The 17,186-nt window shown below is 43.1% G+C and overlaps 2 protein-coding genes across 6 annotated transcripts in view; one reads left to right on the top strand and one right to left on the bottom strand.

The window, feature by feature from the left end:
- HACL1 (2-hydroxyacyl-CoA lyase 1) overlaps positions 1-3,502 on the bottom strand; it is a 38,313-nt gene extending 34,811 nt beyond the window's left edge. The window contains exons 1-2 of one of the 5 annotated variants that reach the window (XM_080814612.1): positions 3,293-3,502; positions 3,022-3,126 (exon numbers count right to left, since the gene is read on the bottom strand). Coding sequence is in view for 3 of the 5 variants with exons in the window: in XM_080814608.1 (XP_080670734.1) it covers positions 3,022-3,126; positions 3,293-3,382 (195 nt within the window). In the remaining 2 variants the exon portion in view is untranslated. Of the gene's footprint in view, positions 1-701; positions 806-3,021; positions 3,127-3,292 lie in introns of those variants that run through there. The other 4 variants (XM_080814608.1, XM_080814611.1, XM_080814610.1 and 1 more) reach the window with 4 other exon arrangements.
- A 152-nt stretch (positions 3,503-3,654) lies between these two features.
- BTD (biotinidase) overlaps positions 3,655-17,186 on the top strand; it is a 31,526-nt gene continuing 17,994 nt past the window's right edge. Inside the window, exons 1-2 of the mRNA XM_080814673.1 lie at positions 3,655-3,775; positions 5,763-5,920. Coding sequence (XP_080670799.1) covers positions 5,910-5,920 — 11 coding nt within the window. The 5' untranslated portion in view covers positions 3,655-3,775; positions 5,763-5,909. The remainder of the gene's footprint in view (positions 3,776-5,762; positions 5,921-17,186) is intronic.

Below are 17,186 nucleotides of genomic sequence, written 5' to 3' on the forward strand. Positions count from 1 at the left end.
CATTCAACTTTATGTGTGGTACACTAAACTTAGATGTTTAGGACATAAATGTAAAAAATTAAAAATAAATTTTTATGAATCATAATCTTAACTGATACCACTACATATGTCCAACTAAGAAGGTGCACAAAGGCTCTTCATCATTTCTGTGTTACTATTCTCCACTGGCCCTTATCTCTTTCCCTTTTGCACATAAAACCAAATTCACATAGGATAATAATAAGATAACTCCTAAGAATGCAAGTGCATAAAACACAGTATCTGTTGAGATACAAACACTTATTTGGACACTGTCCATTTATTAAATGGAGCACTGTCCATTTATTAAAGTGGGGTAAGAAATGTTGCTTCAGAATGCAAAATACAAAACAACATAAAACAAAAATTATATTCTTTTGCTGCAAATGTCAAAAGTTGAAAAGGAACTCCTCTTATAGATCATAAAACATGTATTTCCTGGGGTACCTGGGTGGTTCAGTCAGTTAACCATCTGCCTTCAGCTCAGATCATGATCCTGGGGTCCTGGGATGGAGCCCCATGTCGTTGGGCTCCCTGCTCAGTGGGGAGCCTGCCTCTCTCATTCCCTCTGCCCACCCCTCAACCCCAGCTCATGTGCTTGTGTGCTTGTGTGCTCTATCACGCAAACTCTCTCTCTCAAATAAATAAAATGAAAACAAACATGTATTTCTCTACGAAGTTACCTCCACTCACAAGCAGAATACTGTGTGCAGTTCTTAAAAGAGCAGACTTCCAGAACTAAATTGTTTTGATTCAAATCCTGCTCTCCCATTTTCTGCTGTGTTATTTTGGCAAATTACTCTGGACCATGGCTTCCTTACCTACAAAATGAACATAAGTGATAGCATTGCTGGGAGGATGAAATCAATTAATACACGTAAAACATTCCAAATATTGCCTGTACACAATTAGAAATGAAACAGTGAGAACTAACAGTGTACCTACTTTCTGGAAACCCCAGTATATGTCTTGATTACTCTACGGATCTGATGAAAGACAATCAAATCACACTTACACTTTTCTCTTTAGTACAACATGTAACTGGATGCCAAGTCCTCTTTTGCCTCCCGCATGGCTTCTGAATCTGTCCTCACATTCTCTCTTCATTACCCTGGCATTTCCCTAATTCAGGCACTAGTTAAGTCATCTGACTACTGCCGAGTGTCAGGTTGACTGAGGGGACTGTGTACTACTGGGAATGTACTACAGGCATCTCAAACTCATATCCAGATTGGGATTCATTATCCTTTCCCTCCAAACTGGCTCTTCCATCTGTATTCCCAATCTTTTTTTTTTAATTTATTTGACAGATACAGACCACAAGTATGCAGAGAGGCAGGCAGAGACAGAGAGGAGGAAGCAGGCTCCCTGCTGAGCAGAGAGCCTGATGTGGGGCTCGATCCCAGGACCCTGAGATCACAACCCGAGCCGAAGGCAGAGGCTTAACCCACTGAGCCACACAGGCACCCCTATATTCCCAATTTTGAGTCAGTAGCTCTGTGAGCCACTCAGCCAGTTAAGCAAGCCCAAACCTAAGAATCATCTCCAGAAGAGCCTGTCCTCTCCTTCCTAGCTGGTTAATGCCCACTCATCCTTTGGGACAGCCCAGGGATCATCTCTAGGAAACCTGTGAAGTTTTAGGCTGAGTATCCTTTTCTGGGCTTCCACAGTACCCTGAATATACCTCTATCACAGCACTTATCACATTATAATAAAATTGTCAGCTTATGTCTATCTTCACAGCTAGGTTATAAGCTCCTCAAGGACAGGGACAGTATATCATTCATCTCCATATCCATATGCCCAATAAAGCCCCTGGGACCTACAGAGGCCCTCCAGTAAGCTTATAGGGACTTAAATAAAACTTCAACCAGTCCTACCGATCCATACTCTGTACTACCATGATTTCTAAAGCACAAATCTAATTATGTCTCCCACCTGCTTAGAAAACCCTTTGCAGTCTCAATCAATGCTGAATAAGAAAGCCCACATTCCTTTTCCAGCCTTGGACTTACTACAACCTACCCTCAGGCTATCTAGTCAGGCTCACAGCCCACTGTGCCTTTAAGCTATTTTGATGGAACAGCATGAACATTGTCTTTATGGATAATCTTCTCTGTCCCACTCAGAAAGAAAAAGTCACCCTGTATACACACTGTTCCTTATACACACATCTATTTTAAGTTATTATACTAGATAAATTTGTTTTGTGTGTTTTGCACTCACCTTCCCAGATTGTGTTCAACTTAAAGACCAAGACTAAACCTGATTCCTTTAATATACCTCTCTAGGTTTGGGCTTGCTTGACTGACTAGGTGAAATCACAGCACCACTGACTCAAATCATGAATACAGAGGGAAGAGCCAGTCTGGAGAGAAAAGGTAATGATTCAAGTTCTAATCACAGCTTTACCATTTGGGATACTGTCACCCTGCAGGGCCATCTATTATATAATAGGAGACCTGGCCTTCACCCATTCATCTGGTAGGAAGTGCCTGAGCACCTATCATGTTCTTGGCAGCGAGAATATAGATGTATCAAGAAATAATATCCCTCCTTTTTTGGCGCTCACAGCCAACTAGGGAAGTCAGACCACACCAAATAATACACAGAAACAGACACACAGTAACAGGTAGTTATGCGAGAACAGAAGGCCTGGATTCAAACCGGGAAACTGTTCCTTCCGATCCTGACCCTCTAGACGTGGCAGAATTCAACCCAGTGTAGTGTCAAGAGCATGGGCTCCAGACCCAGAACAAGTGGGTTGAAATCCTGGCTCTGCCGCTACCAACTGTCCCCTCGGGCAAATTACTTAACCTCTCTGTGTCTCACTTTTCTCATCTGTCAATTAGGATTAACCACCGTTCTTGCTTCGTAAGATTGTCGTTTAATTGGCATGTGTGAAGTACTCACAGTGGTGAGGACTGTGTGTCTGCAATGAATATTTGCCATTACTATCAGTCATTCCCAATAATGCTTTTGGCTCCCGGCGTCCATACTTACGGCTTGTTCATTCCTCATCCCGACATATCTGATACCCAGCTTCTGCGCCGCAACGGCAATTTCGGTCACGGGGATGCCCACGATGCCAAACATGTACGCCACATCCTGGGGGCCAAGAACAGGGGAATAAATGCCCGGACCCCCGCCACACCGTTCCCTCCCGCGGCGCTAAAGGGAAAGCCTCAAGGCAAACCACCCCCGCCACCCGTCCCACCCCAGTGCTCTCCAAGTCAGCGGGACGTCTCCGGTCCCTGCCGGAGAATCACCATACTTGGGTTTTTAAGGCCTGGGCGATGACTTCAGCACCAGAAACCTGCTTCTCGCTTTTGTCGCTACCCTCGGCGAAGTTACTTTCCCACATCGTCCACCTAAAAGTTCGAGGTACTCTTGCAGTCAACACGCACGCACACGCGCAGTGACCAGTCAAAACAGAGTCAAGACGCAGCGGCGCGCCAATTGTAGGACCCTCGTCCTCTGACTGACAGGAGGAAGGCGCCCAACCGCTTTAAATAGCGGGGAGGAAAAGGCGGGGCTTAGGGTAGTTGGCCTGCCCGGTGAGGAGTCTGTAAATACACTTCTTCTCCAATCAGAGCCGTGTCCTTTTCCCAGCTCCTCCAGTCGCCGGGTCAGAGCGTCAGAAGGAGGCGGGACCAGCAGGAGTCTGCGGCCAGTGCCAGGCAAGTGAGGCGCCAAACCTCGGAGGCCTCTGGCCCGGGTCCGATTACCGTCCGGAGCCCTCGGAGGACTTGCGAAGGCGAGTGGCGCATGCGCATAGTGGGGCAGCAGGAGGACTAGGAGCACGCGCGGAGCGGGGCGTGGCCGCGCCGCCCCCTGTTCGCCCCCACGCTCTAGGGGTTGAGGGCTGGCTTCGCAAAGGCTGCTGGGACACGGGTGCAGTGGGTGGAGGCTAGCGTGGTGCAAAGTTGCCTTTGGGTCCTCTTGGGGTTCCGCTAGACGTTTGCTATATGCTTTTTTTGTTTGTACATGCTTTTGTAACAACTATGCAGTTCGTGAAACATAGGAATTAACTAACACACTTTAATTAAATCCATAACCGGATGCGTATGTACTCTACCCCGATATCATAGATGACACCTAATTCATAAGCAAGAGACAGAAACTGCTTACACCATTTCTCAGAATCCCAAACTTGTACTCTTGGGCTACAGGAGACAAAGAGGAACGTTTGAACCTAGTTACTTCACCTGGACTTGAGCTTACAACCCCGTAACAAGAGTTGGATGTATAACTGACTGAGCCACCCAGGCGCACCTAACCTAGTTACCTTTGACCATTGTTTTCTTAAACTCTTGTTATTCACTCACTCTTCCTCTCCACTCTCCCTCTGTTCTTGTCTTTTCCAAAATCAGGAAATGTGGGTTTTCATAATTCTTAGATTCAATTCCTGTCGACCAGCCCCTGTAGCTGATAACCTTTTAAAACGCATTTTTGAGGGGCCCTGAGGTGGCTCAAAAATAAAATTAAAAAAAAAAAAAAACCCACACTCATTTTTGAGTGGAGAAAGATGCTTGCAATGTGTGATTTCTGTGGATGTGGCCTCCAAGTCATTAAACCATCTCCATAACAAAGAGTAACTTGAAATTTTTGAGGATTTTGAGTGTTTTAAAGCAAGAAGACAAGTAATATGTGGAAGGTAAAGAGGAGGGGGGTAGTGGGTCATGGGTAGAGAAATGGATGAAAAGCGTTGGAAGTGAAAGGATTTCTAAATCCAGAGATTTTGAAACCACAGTCCTGGGCATTTTCCAAGAGGTCTTCCTTTCAACATTTCAAGCCCTAACCTCCCACCTTAAACAGAAGAGAGTATAATCGGGTCCTCTCTGGATTCAGGGACTAGCCTATGTAAGGTAACCAGCCCATCAAATACGGAGATTTCTTCAATGGCTCAGAGTTCCTCTAAAACATAAATGCAAATCTTGCGTTCTACTCCAAAGTATGTCCATATTTTAATATAAATATTATCTTTTTATAAGGTAAAATAAACATGCAATTAAATGTACAGATCTTAAATGTTAAATAAGTTTTAACAATTGTATATACCTATGTAATCACCACCCAAAATAAAAACGACATTTTAAACTACCTGTCAAGTGAAATTTCCATTCCAGAAATACACAAAATGTTCTTTGTGTGGCTTCGAGTAGTTCTATTATTCATCTCCTGTCTCCGTTTGAGAAGCATGGGCATGGGTATTATTCATATTAGTACCTATGTGACAGTCTCTACTCCCCTTGCATCAGAATCACTTGGAAAACTTTTTAAAAATACAATTACTTGGGCCCTACACCATATTTTCTAAATCGGTGTGTTAGAACAAGTTAGGCACCTACATTTTCATTATTTTAATTTGTAGTCCATCTTGGAACCACTAGCTCTGTACTCATGCTAGAGGCATCAGTTAACAATTAACTGTGTGATTGCCTGTTACCAGAGTAATACTGTTGATTAGTCTGGACTAACAGGTTCAAGGCTAGTTTGACATTGGCAACACAGACTGCCAATGGACCTTGTGTCTACTTCTGCGTCAGGAGAATCACAAACAAAAGCACTCCCTATAAAGTGTGGTGAAAACTATGCTATAAATTGGAACAAATCCCCTGAATTCACATTAACTGGTTTTGCAAAAAGGATACATTCTCAATGGACTGGATTTTGTCCTTTAGCAAAGGGAAAAGTCAACGAGACTGTTTAAACTTGTTTTCACCTTTATATCTTTGGTTCAGGGTGCAACGTTCCACTGTTCACTTGGTCAGATGATTGAGCAGAAGTGATGACGGTCCTCCTCCCCAGGATTCACAGGCGCTGGGAGCAACTCCTTGCAATCCAACTGTGATTATAGGATTCTTCTGTGATTTATCCAAGGCCCTTCCATGCAGACTTTGTAAGCATTAACCACATTCTTTATTACTTTCATTGGTAGTAGACATGGAATTTTATTTGTCGGATGTTTTATTGGAATTTTTTGTTTGCTTTTCTTTATTCGTTCATGGAAGGAGGTCAGAGAAGGAATGAGTCTAATTATTTTTAAAGAAAAGGCTAACATAATGATAATAGGCTCTCTAAACAGGGGAGCCAGTCATCAAAGTGTACAACTAACCTGAGTCTGTTGGGAGAACAGGGAGAGGGGGTCAGCATCCCCTTCATTAGAGATGCGCTGTGTTTCCTCTAACAACCTTGGTTGTTTAGACAATCAGGAAGGAGCTTATCAGCCTGGTTAGTGGCCAGACACATTCTGTAAGAGGTCCTTAGATTGGGTTCTGATTTAGGGCCATTCAAGCCTGAACATAGGGTACCTCAGTTCATTGTCCCTGTTTCCTAGCAGAAGAGATCTGGTAGATCCTATTGAGGCCATGCAGTGTTACAAAAGAAAATCAGTTCTTTCTTAAATTTCACAATCCAAATTGTCTCCAGTGGGTTAAAAGGCATGCCATGGGAAAGTCCTTGGGAACCGAAGAAGCCTAGAGAAGGTCCCTTATCAAAAATCTCTCCTTACTCCTGGGTGGTGTCCCACGCAGGATATGTTGGGAGTTTTGGATATCCAAGTGACTGGAGGCATCCCTCCAACAAAATCACTATTGAGCACCATCCCTGCTATAAAGTAAAGGCCCCATAGGAAGGATTGCCCATGTCCTCTCTCTTCCCCATTGCATTCTACACTACAAAGGGATGCCGGTGAATGGACCAAAATACAGTGTCCTGCCATGCAGCGAAGAACCTGCCATTTCTAACCCATAGAGAACACCAGAAAAGTTTTACAAGGGGAAATTACTCCATTTAGTAACTTAAGTAGTCAATAGAGGATGTTGAAGAAAAACAGTAAAGATAGAAATCCACTGTGATCTAAGCAACATTCCAGCACATATAGTCCTTATAACCGACTTCCCTAGGAAATGGTCCCCAGTTGGGCTTTAATTTAATTGGGTACTGGTTTCTGTCAGCTCTAAGTAGAATTATTGTGGCCTGAAGCGGCTAGACCAGAGGTGTGAAGGGGATCATATTAGACTGATGAGAAGGAAACCTAACAGGGGACTCTTAAGATTGGCAGGCGTCCTAGTGACTTAGGAGGCAGTCCCAAGCCTAAGGACAGGAATAAAGAAAAAGAAACAAACAAAAGGACAGGAATAAAGAGAGGGCATCAAGTTTCTGGGTGTTATTACTATTCCAGCCAATGTACTAATTTCTAGCCAAAAGGCAGGCTTTTCCCTCCCTGTAGAGTAGCCACGGGCTGGAGGATTACAGCCTGAGCAATCCACATGAAAGTGTTTGACTAAGAGCCAGCAGGCCCCTTGAGAAGCCCCTGAAATGAAAGTAAAGGGAAGAGAAGAGGAATTACCCTTCAAATTTGCAGTGAGGCTCAGAGTCCAGATGAAAAGACTCGAGCCCCACATGGGCTGCCAAAATGATGACATTTGGAAGAATTTTGGGTTCAAGAGCGAATGGCTAAGAATTCTTGAGATGTTTCTGGTGCAAAAGAGTAATTTTATTATAGCACTGGGATAGGATCCGTGGGCAGAAAGAACTGCCCCAGGATTGTGAGGAGTGACTGATTATATACCTCTAAGTTTGTGGAGGGAGCGAGGATAGAGATAAAGTTCCTAAGGAATTTTGAAGCAAGGCTTTTAGGACCTTGGGGCGTGGGGGCTAGCTGCTGTTAAGATAAGGTTATTTTTAGTCTTTAATAAAATATAAACATGAAGGCATTAAGGCAGCCATAAGTTCCTTGAGGAGAGCCATTACTGTGCATGTCTCAAGGGTCTCCCAGTGGGCTGTCGGCTGCAAGGAGATTTAATTTAAACTGCATTTCTCTTGCCTTGTTCTTATCAGCTTCTAAAGGTTGTAGAAGGCCTCCTGAGGCCCCCAAATTATGGCAGTATGTTTTAATTTCAGTAAACTAACAAGGACACTAAACATCCTTGTGGTTATTAAAGCACATAACACCACCTGCACCTGTGAGAAATTATCTCACAAACTTATTTTATCAAGATGGCAAGTGTTTGGTTATCAAATGAAGAAATGAATTAAGGTTATGTGTGATACATTATAGAATGGCTGAAAAGAAAAGTGGCTGAAATAAAAGAAGAGAAAACTGAAACCAAATATCTCAAATACCAACAAAAAGCAAGCGACAATAACAAAAAAGGCAAATCTATGTAGAGTTCTACTTTTAAAAAAATCTGTTTTGGGGGGCACCTGGGTGGCTCAGTGGGTTAAAGCCTCTGCCTTTGGCTCAGGTCATGATCTTAGGGTCCTGGGATTGAGCCCCGCATCGGGCTCTCTGCTCGGCAGGGAACCTGCTTCCTCCTCTCTGCCTGCCTCTCTGCCTACTTGTGATCTCTGTCTGTCAAATAAATAAATAAAATCTGAAAAAAAAAATCTGTTTTTAAAACCAACATGAAAAACTGAACAACAGGAAATGTGCTGTAAGCAATACATTAACATAAACAACAGAAAATAAAATATTTAATAAAATTGTTCTTTGAGGCAAATAGGTGAGATTGATTATTTTTTGCTTCTAATTAAATTTATGGACTGCAAATTACTAGTGCTCAGAAATAGGCTTGAAGCAAAACCACAGAAAACATTTTTTTCATTGAGATGTCAGGGTCAGACCGAAGGCCCCTTAGCAGGGGACGGGCGCTGGGTGTTTTTCCCATTTGCCCTGTGATCTAGAGAAAATTTGGGGTCTGCCCTTGGCTTGGACAGCCAAGCACCTTTGCTCCACATTTGAGTGGTGAGATAGACCCAGACTGGATCCAGAAGCGCCCTGGGGCAGAAACTGAAGAAACATTATTTCCCTCTTTTAGCTTTATCTTCATCCATTGTGTGTTTGGTAGTGGGGTTTTGGTTTTTTTAAATTTAAATTTAGGGTAGTTTGGCATCAACAATCATTAAATCACTAATAAACATGTTTACTTTGTGTAAAGTGCACCAGAAATGGTGACAACTGTACGTCATGCTATGACAACATGAGAGATTTATCAGAAATGGCCTTGAAACGTACTCTCGTATTTCTCCATATGCTAGAACTCCACACTTGGGGTGGCCCATGGGATGGAGTTGGGGGGCAGCAGCTCTCACTTAGGAAACATGGTACCCGCGGTTAAACATTTCTGTTTTCATGTTTCTTCTGTTTGGCCATTAGCCTTCATTGCATCGCCTTTGTACCTTATTGTTTTGTGTTTTTTAATCTGTTTGCTGTGTCAGCAAAACAGAGAATCCCCTCTAGGGCAGAATCTCGGACTGATTCGCAGGGTTCGGAGTTGAACCGCTGGGGTGTAACCCAGATGAGGGATAGCTTCCTGATGAAGAGCTTAAGCTCTTAAACTTCTTTCTGTATCATAACCTTCGAGTTCTTTGGCACTTAACCTGTGATTTATTGTTTCATTTACTTTAAAATATGTTTATATTTAACATTTGTGACATCTTTCAGACACATGAATAGAAACAGGGATTGATACATACACATGTCCTCAGCCCCAGCTTACAAAAGACATTATTACAAAGGTGTCTGGGAGGGACACCTGGGTGGCTCAGTTGGTTAAGTGTCTGCCTTTGGCTCAGGTCATGATCCCAGGGTTCTGGGATGGAGTTCGGCATCAGGCTCCCTGCTCAGCGGTTTCTCTCTGGAATCCACTGTTTTTATATCCCAGCACCAATCCTACACTATCTTAATTTCTATATTTTTTAGAATAAGTCTTATGTTGGTAGGAATGTCCTTCAACTTTGTGCTTTTTTTTTTTTTTTTTAATTTGACAGAGAGAGAGAGAGAGATCACAAGTTGGCAGAGAGGCAGGCAGAGAGAGAGGGGGAAGCAGGCTCCCTGCTGAGCAGAGAGCCTGATGCGGGGCTCGATCCCAGGACCCTGGGATCATGACCCGAGCCGAAGGCAGAGGCTTAACCCACTGAGCCACCCAGGCACCCCAACTTTGTGCTTTTTAAACGATCTTGTCTGTTGTTATCAGTGTCCTATGCTGCTATAACTGATTACCACAAACTTAGTGGCTTTAAACAACAAAGTGGTTTATTATCTTACAGTTCTATAGTTCAGAAGTCTGAAATGGGTTTTCTGGAGGCTTTAAGAGAGAATCCATGTCTTGTTACTTCTCACTTCTTGAGGCTTCCTACATTCTTGGCTCCATTTTCAAGGTGAGCAATAGCAAAACCTTCCCATGCTACAGTCCCTCTGGTTCTCCTTCTTATACTTCTTTCACTCATAAAGACACTGGTGATTCCATTGAACCTACCCACGTAAACCAGGATAATCTCCCCATTTTACAGTCAGCTTTTTTTTTTTTTTTAGATTTTATTTATTTATTTGAGAGAGAGAGAGAGAGAGAGAGCATGAGAGGGGAGAAGGTCAGAGGGAGAAGCAGACTTCCCGTAGAGCTGGGAGCCCGATGCTGGACTAGATCCCAGGAGTCCGGAATCATGACCTGAGCCGAAGGCAGTGGCTTAAACAACTGAGCCACCCAAGTGCCCTACAGTCAGCTCTTTAGCAACTTTAATAACCCTTTGCCCTGTAACCAAACATTTGCACAGTTTCCGGGGATTAGGATTTGAACATATTTATTTTTTTTAAATTTTTTTAAAGTTAGGCAAATTTTTTTTTAAGATTTTATTTATTTATTTGATGGGGGTGGGGTGTGGCACACGCAGAGGGAGGGGCAGGCAGTAGGAGAGAGAGAAGCAGACCCTCACGGAGCAGGGAGCCCAATGTGGGGCTCGATCCCAGGACCCTGGGATCATGACCTGAGCTGAAGGCAGATGCTTACCCAAATGAGCCACCCAGGCACCCAGGAATACAACATTCTGGCCAGCCTTACTTGTCCCTTGGGGGCCAGAGCAGTTTAAATGAAGTCATTGGGCAGGGCTCTGGGGAAAACTGACTGCACTGGCAGATACCCTCTTAGTTCTTCCTCTGGCGCGCAGCCTAGTGGACTTGGCTACTGGAGCTGCAGCAGTCTGGTAGAGAGCCTGTGGCTCCGGACTGTGAATTTCATGAGGTCGCAGGATGGTGAGAGGAGGCCAGAGGTGGGTATCTGCCCTTCCTCTAGGTTAGTCAGGTTCTGATACAGGCTTAAGCGGTTAGCTCTGATGAAACCATTTCTCTTGAGGGCAGGTGGCCCGAAGAACAGAATGCCCTGGCTGCTTTCCCCTTCTCCCTGCCAGAAACAGGAGATTTCTTCCCAGTGCTCGCTGTGAGAACCTAGCAGAGCTCCTGGAGCTAAAGCTTGCAAAAGCCTGGCTCTCCTGCCATGTGTAGTTCTCCCATTGATTCTGCCTGAGCCTCCAAAGTTTGTTTGTTACAGTTTTTTTTTGTTTTGTCTTTTTTTTTTTTTTTAAAGATTTTATTTATTTGAGAGAGAGAGAAAGAACAAGCAGGGGAAGGAGCAGAGGGAGAAGCAGGCTCCCTTCTGAGCAGGGAGCCCAATGTGGGGCTGGATCCCTGGACCCTGGGATCATGACCTGAGCCAAAGGCAGACGCTTAACAGACTGAGCCACCCAGGGGCCCATCAGTTACAGTTTAAGTTTTCATGTGCTAGTCCTTGTTCCCACGGAGGTCGCTGTTCCAGTAAGTGGGGATTCTCTGCATCCACCTGTCTGTCTCTCTAATTTTGACCTCATTTCTCTGAAATCATTAAGAAGACTTGTTGGTTTTTGGATCGTTCAGGTTTTGGCTCATTAACAATAGGATGGCTCCTGCTAGGCTCCTTGTACACCAGACTAGATGCCAGAAGTCTCGGCTGTTTTTTTTTTTTCCCTTATGTTTTTCATTTATTGGCAAAAATAGGGTAACATTGAGGAAAACATTTTAAATCCCCATTATGTGACCTTCTGTGTTTTTGTTAATTCACATTCTTTTCCAGTCTTTGTTCACCTGTGTACATATTTTATTAGCTATTCTCATTGTAAATATAGAAATGTTTTCATTATATGTTTATTTAGCATGTCTTAGATATTGTCCATCATCAGAGTCTTCATTACTGTCTTTTCAATGTTTGCTTAATGTTCCACCTGGTATATATACATTAATTTTCATAACTTCATTCATATTGAATACTGTTTGTTTCCAACTTTCACCTGTTGTGAGTCATTCTTTGCTTTTAGCTGGCATCCATTTATTGAACACTAAGTACTTTACATCATATATTTTCATTTTCAATTTAGAGATGAAGAAACAGAAGCTTATCACAAATAATCTACTCAAGGTTATGAAATGAGTAAATCAGAGCCAGGATTTGAACTTGGATATGTTGAAACCCCTAAAGCCTGTATTCTTTACTTCCATGGTACGCTGTCATTTCAACTAACTTGTTTTTCAAATGACTCCTAAGATAAAGTCCCAGAAGTAGACTTTATAGAGAAGTGATTCGTAAGAGGAATTACAGAGAAGAATTACAGAGAAGTGATTCATAAGAGGAATTGTCAAACTTTTATCCCCCAGTAAAAAATTCATTATTACTTTACTAGTTTACCCCAATTCTTTTTTCAAATTTAACACCTTGGAATAGTACAGTTAATGTTTATTTTGTACATAAGTTTAAAATCTTTCAAAGTATTTGTTGATGATTGTTTTCTTCTCATTTAAATGTGTTCCTGTTCATTGCCTGTTTATAACTGTTGTGTTGATGTTTATATTTTGCATGTAAATTTCTGTCAGTCTGTTTCTTCTATTATGTTACCTGCTTCAAATTTTAGAAAGTGGTTTAATCAAGTATCTGATAGCAGATTCTAATTTATGCTAGTTTTCCTATCATTCAATAGTAAACTCTTGATTTTGAGTTTATTATGGTATATGGCCTAAGATATTTAAACTTAATTCCAAATTGCTTGTAATTCAGGGTGCCTGGGTGGCTCAGTCGGTTAAGCATCTTCGTTTGGCTCAGATCATGATCCCAGAGTCCTGGGATTGACTCCCATGTCAGGCTCCTTGCTCAGGAGGGAACCTGCTTCTCCCTTCCCCTGCCTAAAGTAAATGAATAAAATCTTTAGAAAAAATTGCTTGTAATTCAGTCGTCCCAATATCACTTATTCAGTCAAATGCTTCCTCCCCTTGTTATGAGTGCAGGAGCATAAAAAGAATGTAGGCTTTTGAACAAAATCAATTTGGGTTGAATCCTGGCTCTGGATATTGATCCCTTTCGAGTTTAGGAGTAATCTCTTTCCAAAGAAGAGCTAGACTGTTCTCGGCTTTGCCCCTAGTGCCGAGGAATGTAGCCCCAGCCTATCATGGAAGATTCTGATACCTTCTCATCTAATTCCACACTTCCACCAGCCTCAGAAAGCCCTGAGCTTGGAGGACTTGGACCCTTATGCCAAGTAAACCTGGAGGACATGGGAGGGACAGTCAGAGGTCTGCCCTCCAGAGGATCTGGAGGGCATCAGGCCCCACGGGACTTGTGTTAGTAACCGGGATGCAGCTGTGGCCGAGCTGGGACCTTTGCCAGAGGCACACGTGTAATTACCGATCTAACCAAAGCAGAAGAAGATAAACCCCTTTGGTGCCTCCAGGAAGAGAGAGAAAGGGGAGAGGCTGACCATTTCTCTACACCTCTACCATACCATGGGTGGAGAAGACAGCCAAATTAGTGAATAGGCTGGAAGGTCACTGTCATTCTCGCCAGTGCACTGCCCTGTAACTGAATACCACTGACCACCTGCCTACGCCGTGGGTCTCACACACACATTCTCACCATGCTTGTGTCAAGAGTCGCCTCTCTAGATACTCAGAACCCATAGCATTTGGATCCATTTGTCCACTTTTCGCTGGTGGTGATCTTGACTGTGCCTCCCCCAAACATATACCTCCTGGCTTCTCCACAGGAGAAACTCAGTAGACTTTGGCATGTTTTTTCTAGTGCTGTGTTTTGCTTTCGCTTTTGATGTTGTTGTTTTCACATTTCCTGCTATCATTCACTTTCAGTGTTTCCAGGCTATTTTATGAAGGATTGTTCTTTTGCCCTAGGGACCAGGGTCCCTGGGCTGTAGTACTCACCCCCTTGTTCTTCACAGGATCCAGGGCATGTGCACCATCATGCTGGTCCTGGGATCTGGTTTTTCACTCCAGAGCTCTGGCACATGAGAGCACAGGGGCGATGGACTCGTGGTGATGTCTCACCCACTCCAGCCTTAGAGATGTTGTGTCCAGACACTTAGTAATCACAAAGAGCCTTTACGTTGCCCACATTTCTGAGCACATCTCCCTGGAAAATTTGACCTGTGTTTTTGGGACATCATGTTTTCCATGCACTGGCTGTGTTTCTCCTAGATGTCCAGCCTTCAGGTCTTCATTATCTAGAAGGTGATTCTCCCAGTGACTCTAATTTCCAACAAATAAATGGAAGAGAAACTTCCCAAGGGCTTTGAAAAACAATTCCATGCTGACAGTCATTGAGGCTCATTTCAGAGAAACTGATGATCATTCTTGGAGGATGAAGATGGTGAAGGCTCGCTGGAAGCTATAAATATTCCAGAAGAGCAGAGTGGCTGCAAGTGGCCCTGTCATTCTTTTCTCTGAAGACTGACTGGCAGCAGAAGAAGCCTCCTCTGACTCTTTCCTTGCTCCCTGGTCCAAGTCTCCGGAACGCGGTGTAAGACTTCCATCCTCAGTGATTCAGTTTCGACCCCTAAGGGTTTCAGATATGTTTTTGAGAAGGAAACCGATACATTTTGGCCAAACAGGCGATTTTTCTTATCTATAAATGTATAATTTAAATGTATAGATGGATTCTCTATTTATATAACAAAATATCTGTGTTGCTCTTGTTTTATTTTATTTTATGCTCTTGTTTTATTTTATTTAAACAAAGAAAAACCATTCACAACCTGGTTCTACAGTGATGTTCCTGTTAAGACCAAAGACAAGAATTGAATCCTTTAGCTGACATGGACCTAGTTGTTTCAGGAGGTTTTGTTGTTTTTTTTTCCTATGGTTTGAGTATTTAAATACTTTGCGGCCCATTTTCACTAAGTATGGTGGAAACACTTGGAAGTCTGCCCAATTGGGGAGGCACCCAGGAAATAAAGGTGTTGGTTCAGACTCCTGTCTTGGACAGTGAGGGAAAGATAGGAGTCAGAATATAGGATCTCTGTGCCTTTAACTTCTAGGCCAGCGACATTCCAAGCATGACCCCAGGCCCTGAGCATCAGCATCATCAGTCAGCTAGGAACTTTTTAGGGAATGCAGATTCTCAGGCCTGGTCCCATGCTGGCTGAATCAAAACTCCCAGGCACGGGGATCTATGCGGGCAAGCCTTCCGGGTGACTCCGAAGGCACGCTAGCATTTGAGAGCCCCCGTGAATCTCTCCTTCTGCCACAGTTAAACTGGAGTCTCCCAGTGGTCTTTGAAGGTTTGACTGATAAATGGCCCCAGTTCTTCAGTATGTGCTGGGGGGAGCTGGACCAGGAGCCAGGGGACCTGGTTTCTACCCTATTCACTACTAACTAGTGCCGGAGTTTTCCCTCACCTCGAGACTAGAATTTTACCATTTGGTTTCATGCTTTATGCAACAGGATGAGAAACTGAAATGACGGCTATTAAAATGATTTTAAAATGTTAGCCTGTGACATGTAAAATCGTCAATATAAAATGTTGTCCCTATAGAACCCTTGACTTGGCTAGATTTCCCTTTTCATTGTGCTGCCTGTCACTGGGTGGATGGGCTGTGTCACTCTGCACATCCAGTCACATCCTATGGAGGGTACCACTGTGAGAGAAGAAATTGCAACAAATTTAGAACTTGTGAATATAGAAGATACCCTAGGTCCTGGAAGCATGGCAAATAAAAAACAATTTTCATGAGGCCCACATCGGGGAAAATGTTTTTTTTTCCTGTTTTTCCACTGTAGAAGAGGTAGATGAAGTGTTATAAATGAAAAGGAGAAGGAAAGGAGGAAAAACACTGTTCATTCACTGCTTAGGAATCGCTTTGCTCTGTTACTGACAAGCAATCCAACCTAGGCTGACGGTCTTGTTTGTCCACACGGTGGCAGTGGTGAACCTGTATACTCGGTCTCCACTGGGACCCTTTCTGTTCACCCAAGAAAATGAAAAAGAAAGCGCCTTCTTGCATTAAACACTTGGGCATTTCAGAAAGAAGTTTTATTTGACTTAAATTATGAAGGCAATTTCCCATCTGAGGAAAAAGAGAGATGACTTATAGTTAGGTTCAAGTGTCAACAATCCTTTGAGTGCTCATTGGGTATCCTAAGATAAACTAGTTAACGTGACACAAATAGGCCCTCATCAAAGGTCTGGTCCGGAGTTACACTTCTGTATGTCACTCTCTCTTTGTAAGATAATAGGTGAGATTTTTTAAAAAGCTAAATCACAACTTAGCAAGTCAGTTCACAGGACTGGGTAATTTATTTGCTGTTTTGAGTTCAGCTTTGACTGTTGACGTCATCGTCACCTGCCACTCACAAGTGTTTACACTTGACATTTCCAATGGAGACATCAAAAGTCTTGTCGGTGGATAGGTTTGCATGAAACTGTCCAAGCTAAAACCACTGTGGGGCTTCCTATTCCAGGGGCCAGTCATAGAGGAGCTCACGACTAGCAGCATCAGAGGGAAGAATCAGAAAACAAGAGGCTTTCTAGGAAATAAAAGGTCTCTTGGGACTTCTTTAAATTCAGAGTCTGTAAATTAGGTGGAGGTTGGACATTATTTCCCCTTATGTAAAAGGATCTAGACAAGGATATCATGACCGTCACGAGAATAAATTTTAAACCATTTGGAAACTCACAGTGTCTTTGGAGGCATTCTCTCAGATACACATGGAAGCATAGACCGTGCTGGTTCCTTAAGGACTTGGCAGGTCCCTCCGGCTTTGTTCCACAGGATATGCCGTTTCCTTTGCTGACTTTTCCTGCCTCCTTTCCCAGTCCTGGGACTGTTATTCTCCCTGACAAGTCAAGAATGACAAGATCTTTTATTAAAATGATCAGTAGTTCTATATATAAATTTCTAAATGTGTATGCCTGCCTCTGAAATTATCTTATTAAGAGCACCTTAATAATAGTCCTTTCATTTTATTGCAGAAGATACTATTGTAATAGTATGGCGAGGAAGGAAATACAGCTAATTATCGAGATGAATCACTTAGCAGGGTAGAACTACAAGTTCACATGTATAAAAATAACTAG

Source organism: Martes martes (assembly GCF_963455335.1).
Source record: "Martes martes genome assembly, chromosome: 1".
NCBI classification, from domain to species: Eukaryota; Metazoa; Chordata; class Mammalia; order Carnivora; family Mustelidae; genus Martes; species Martes martes.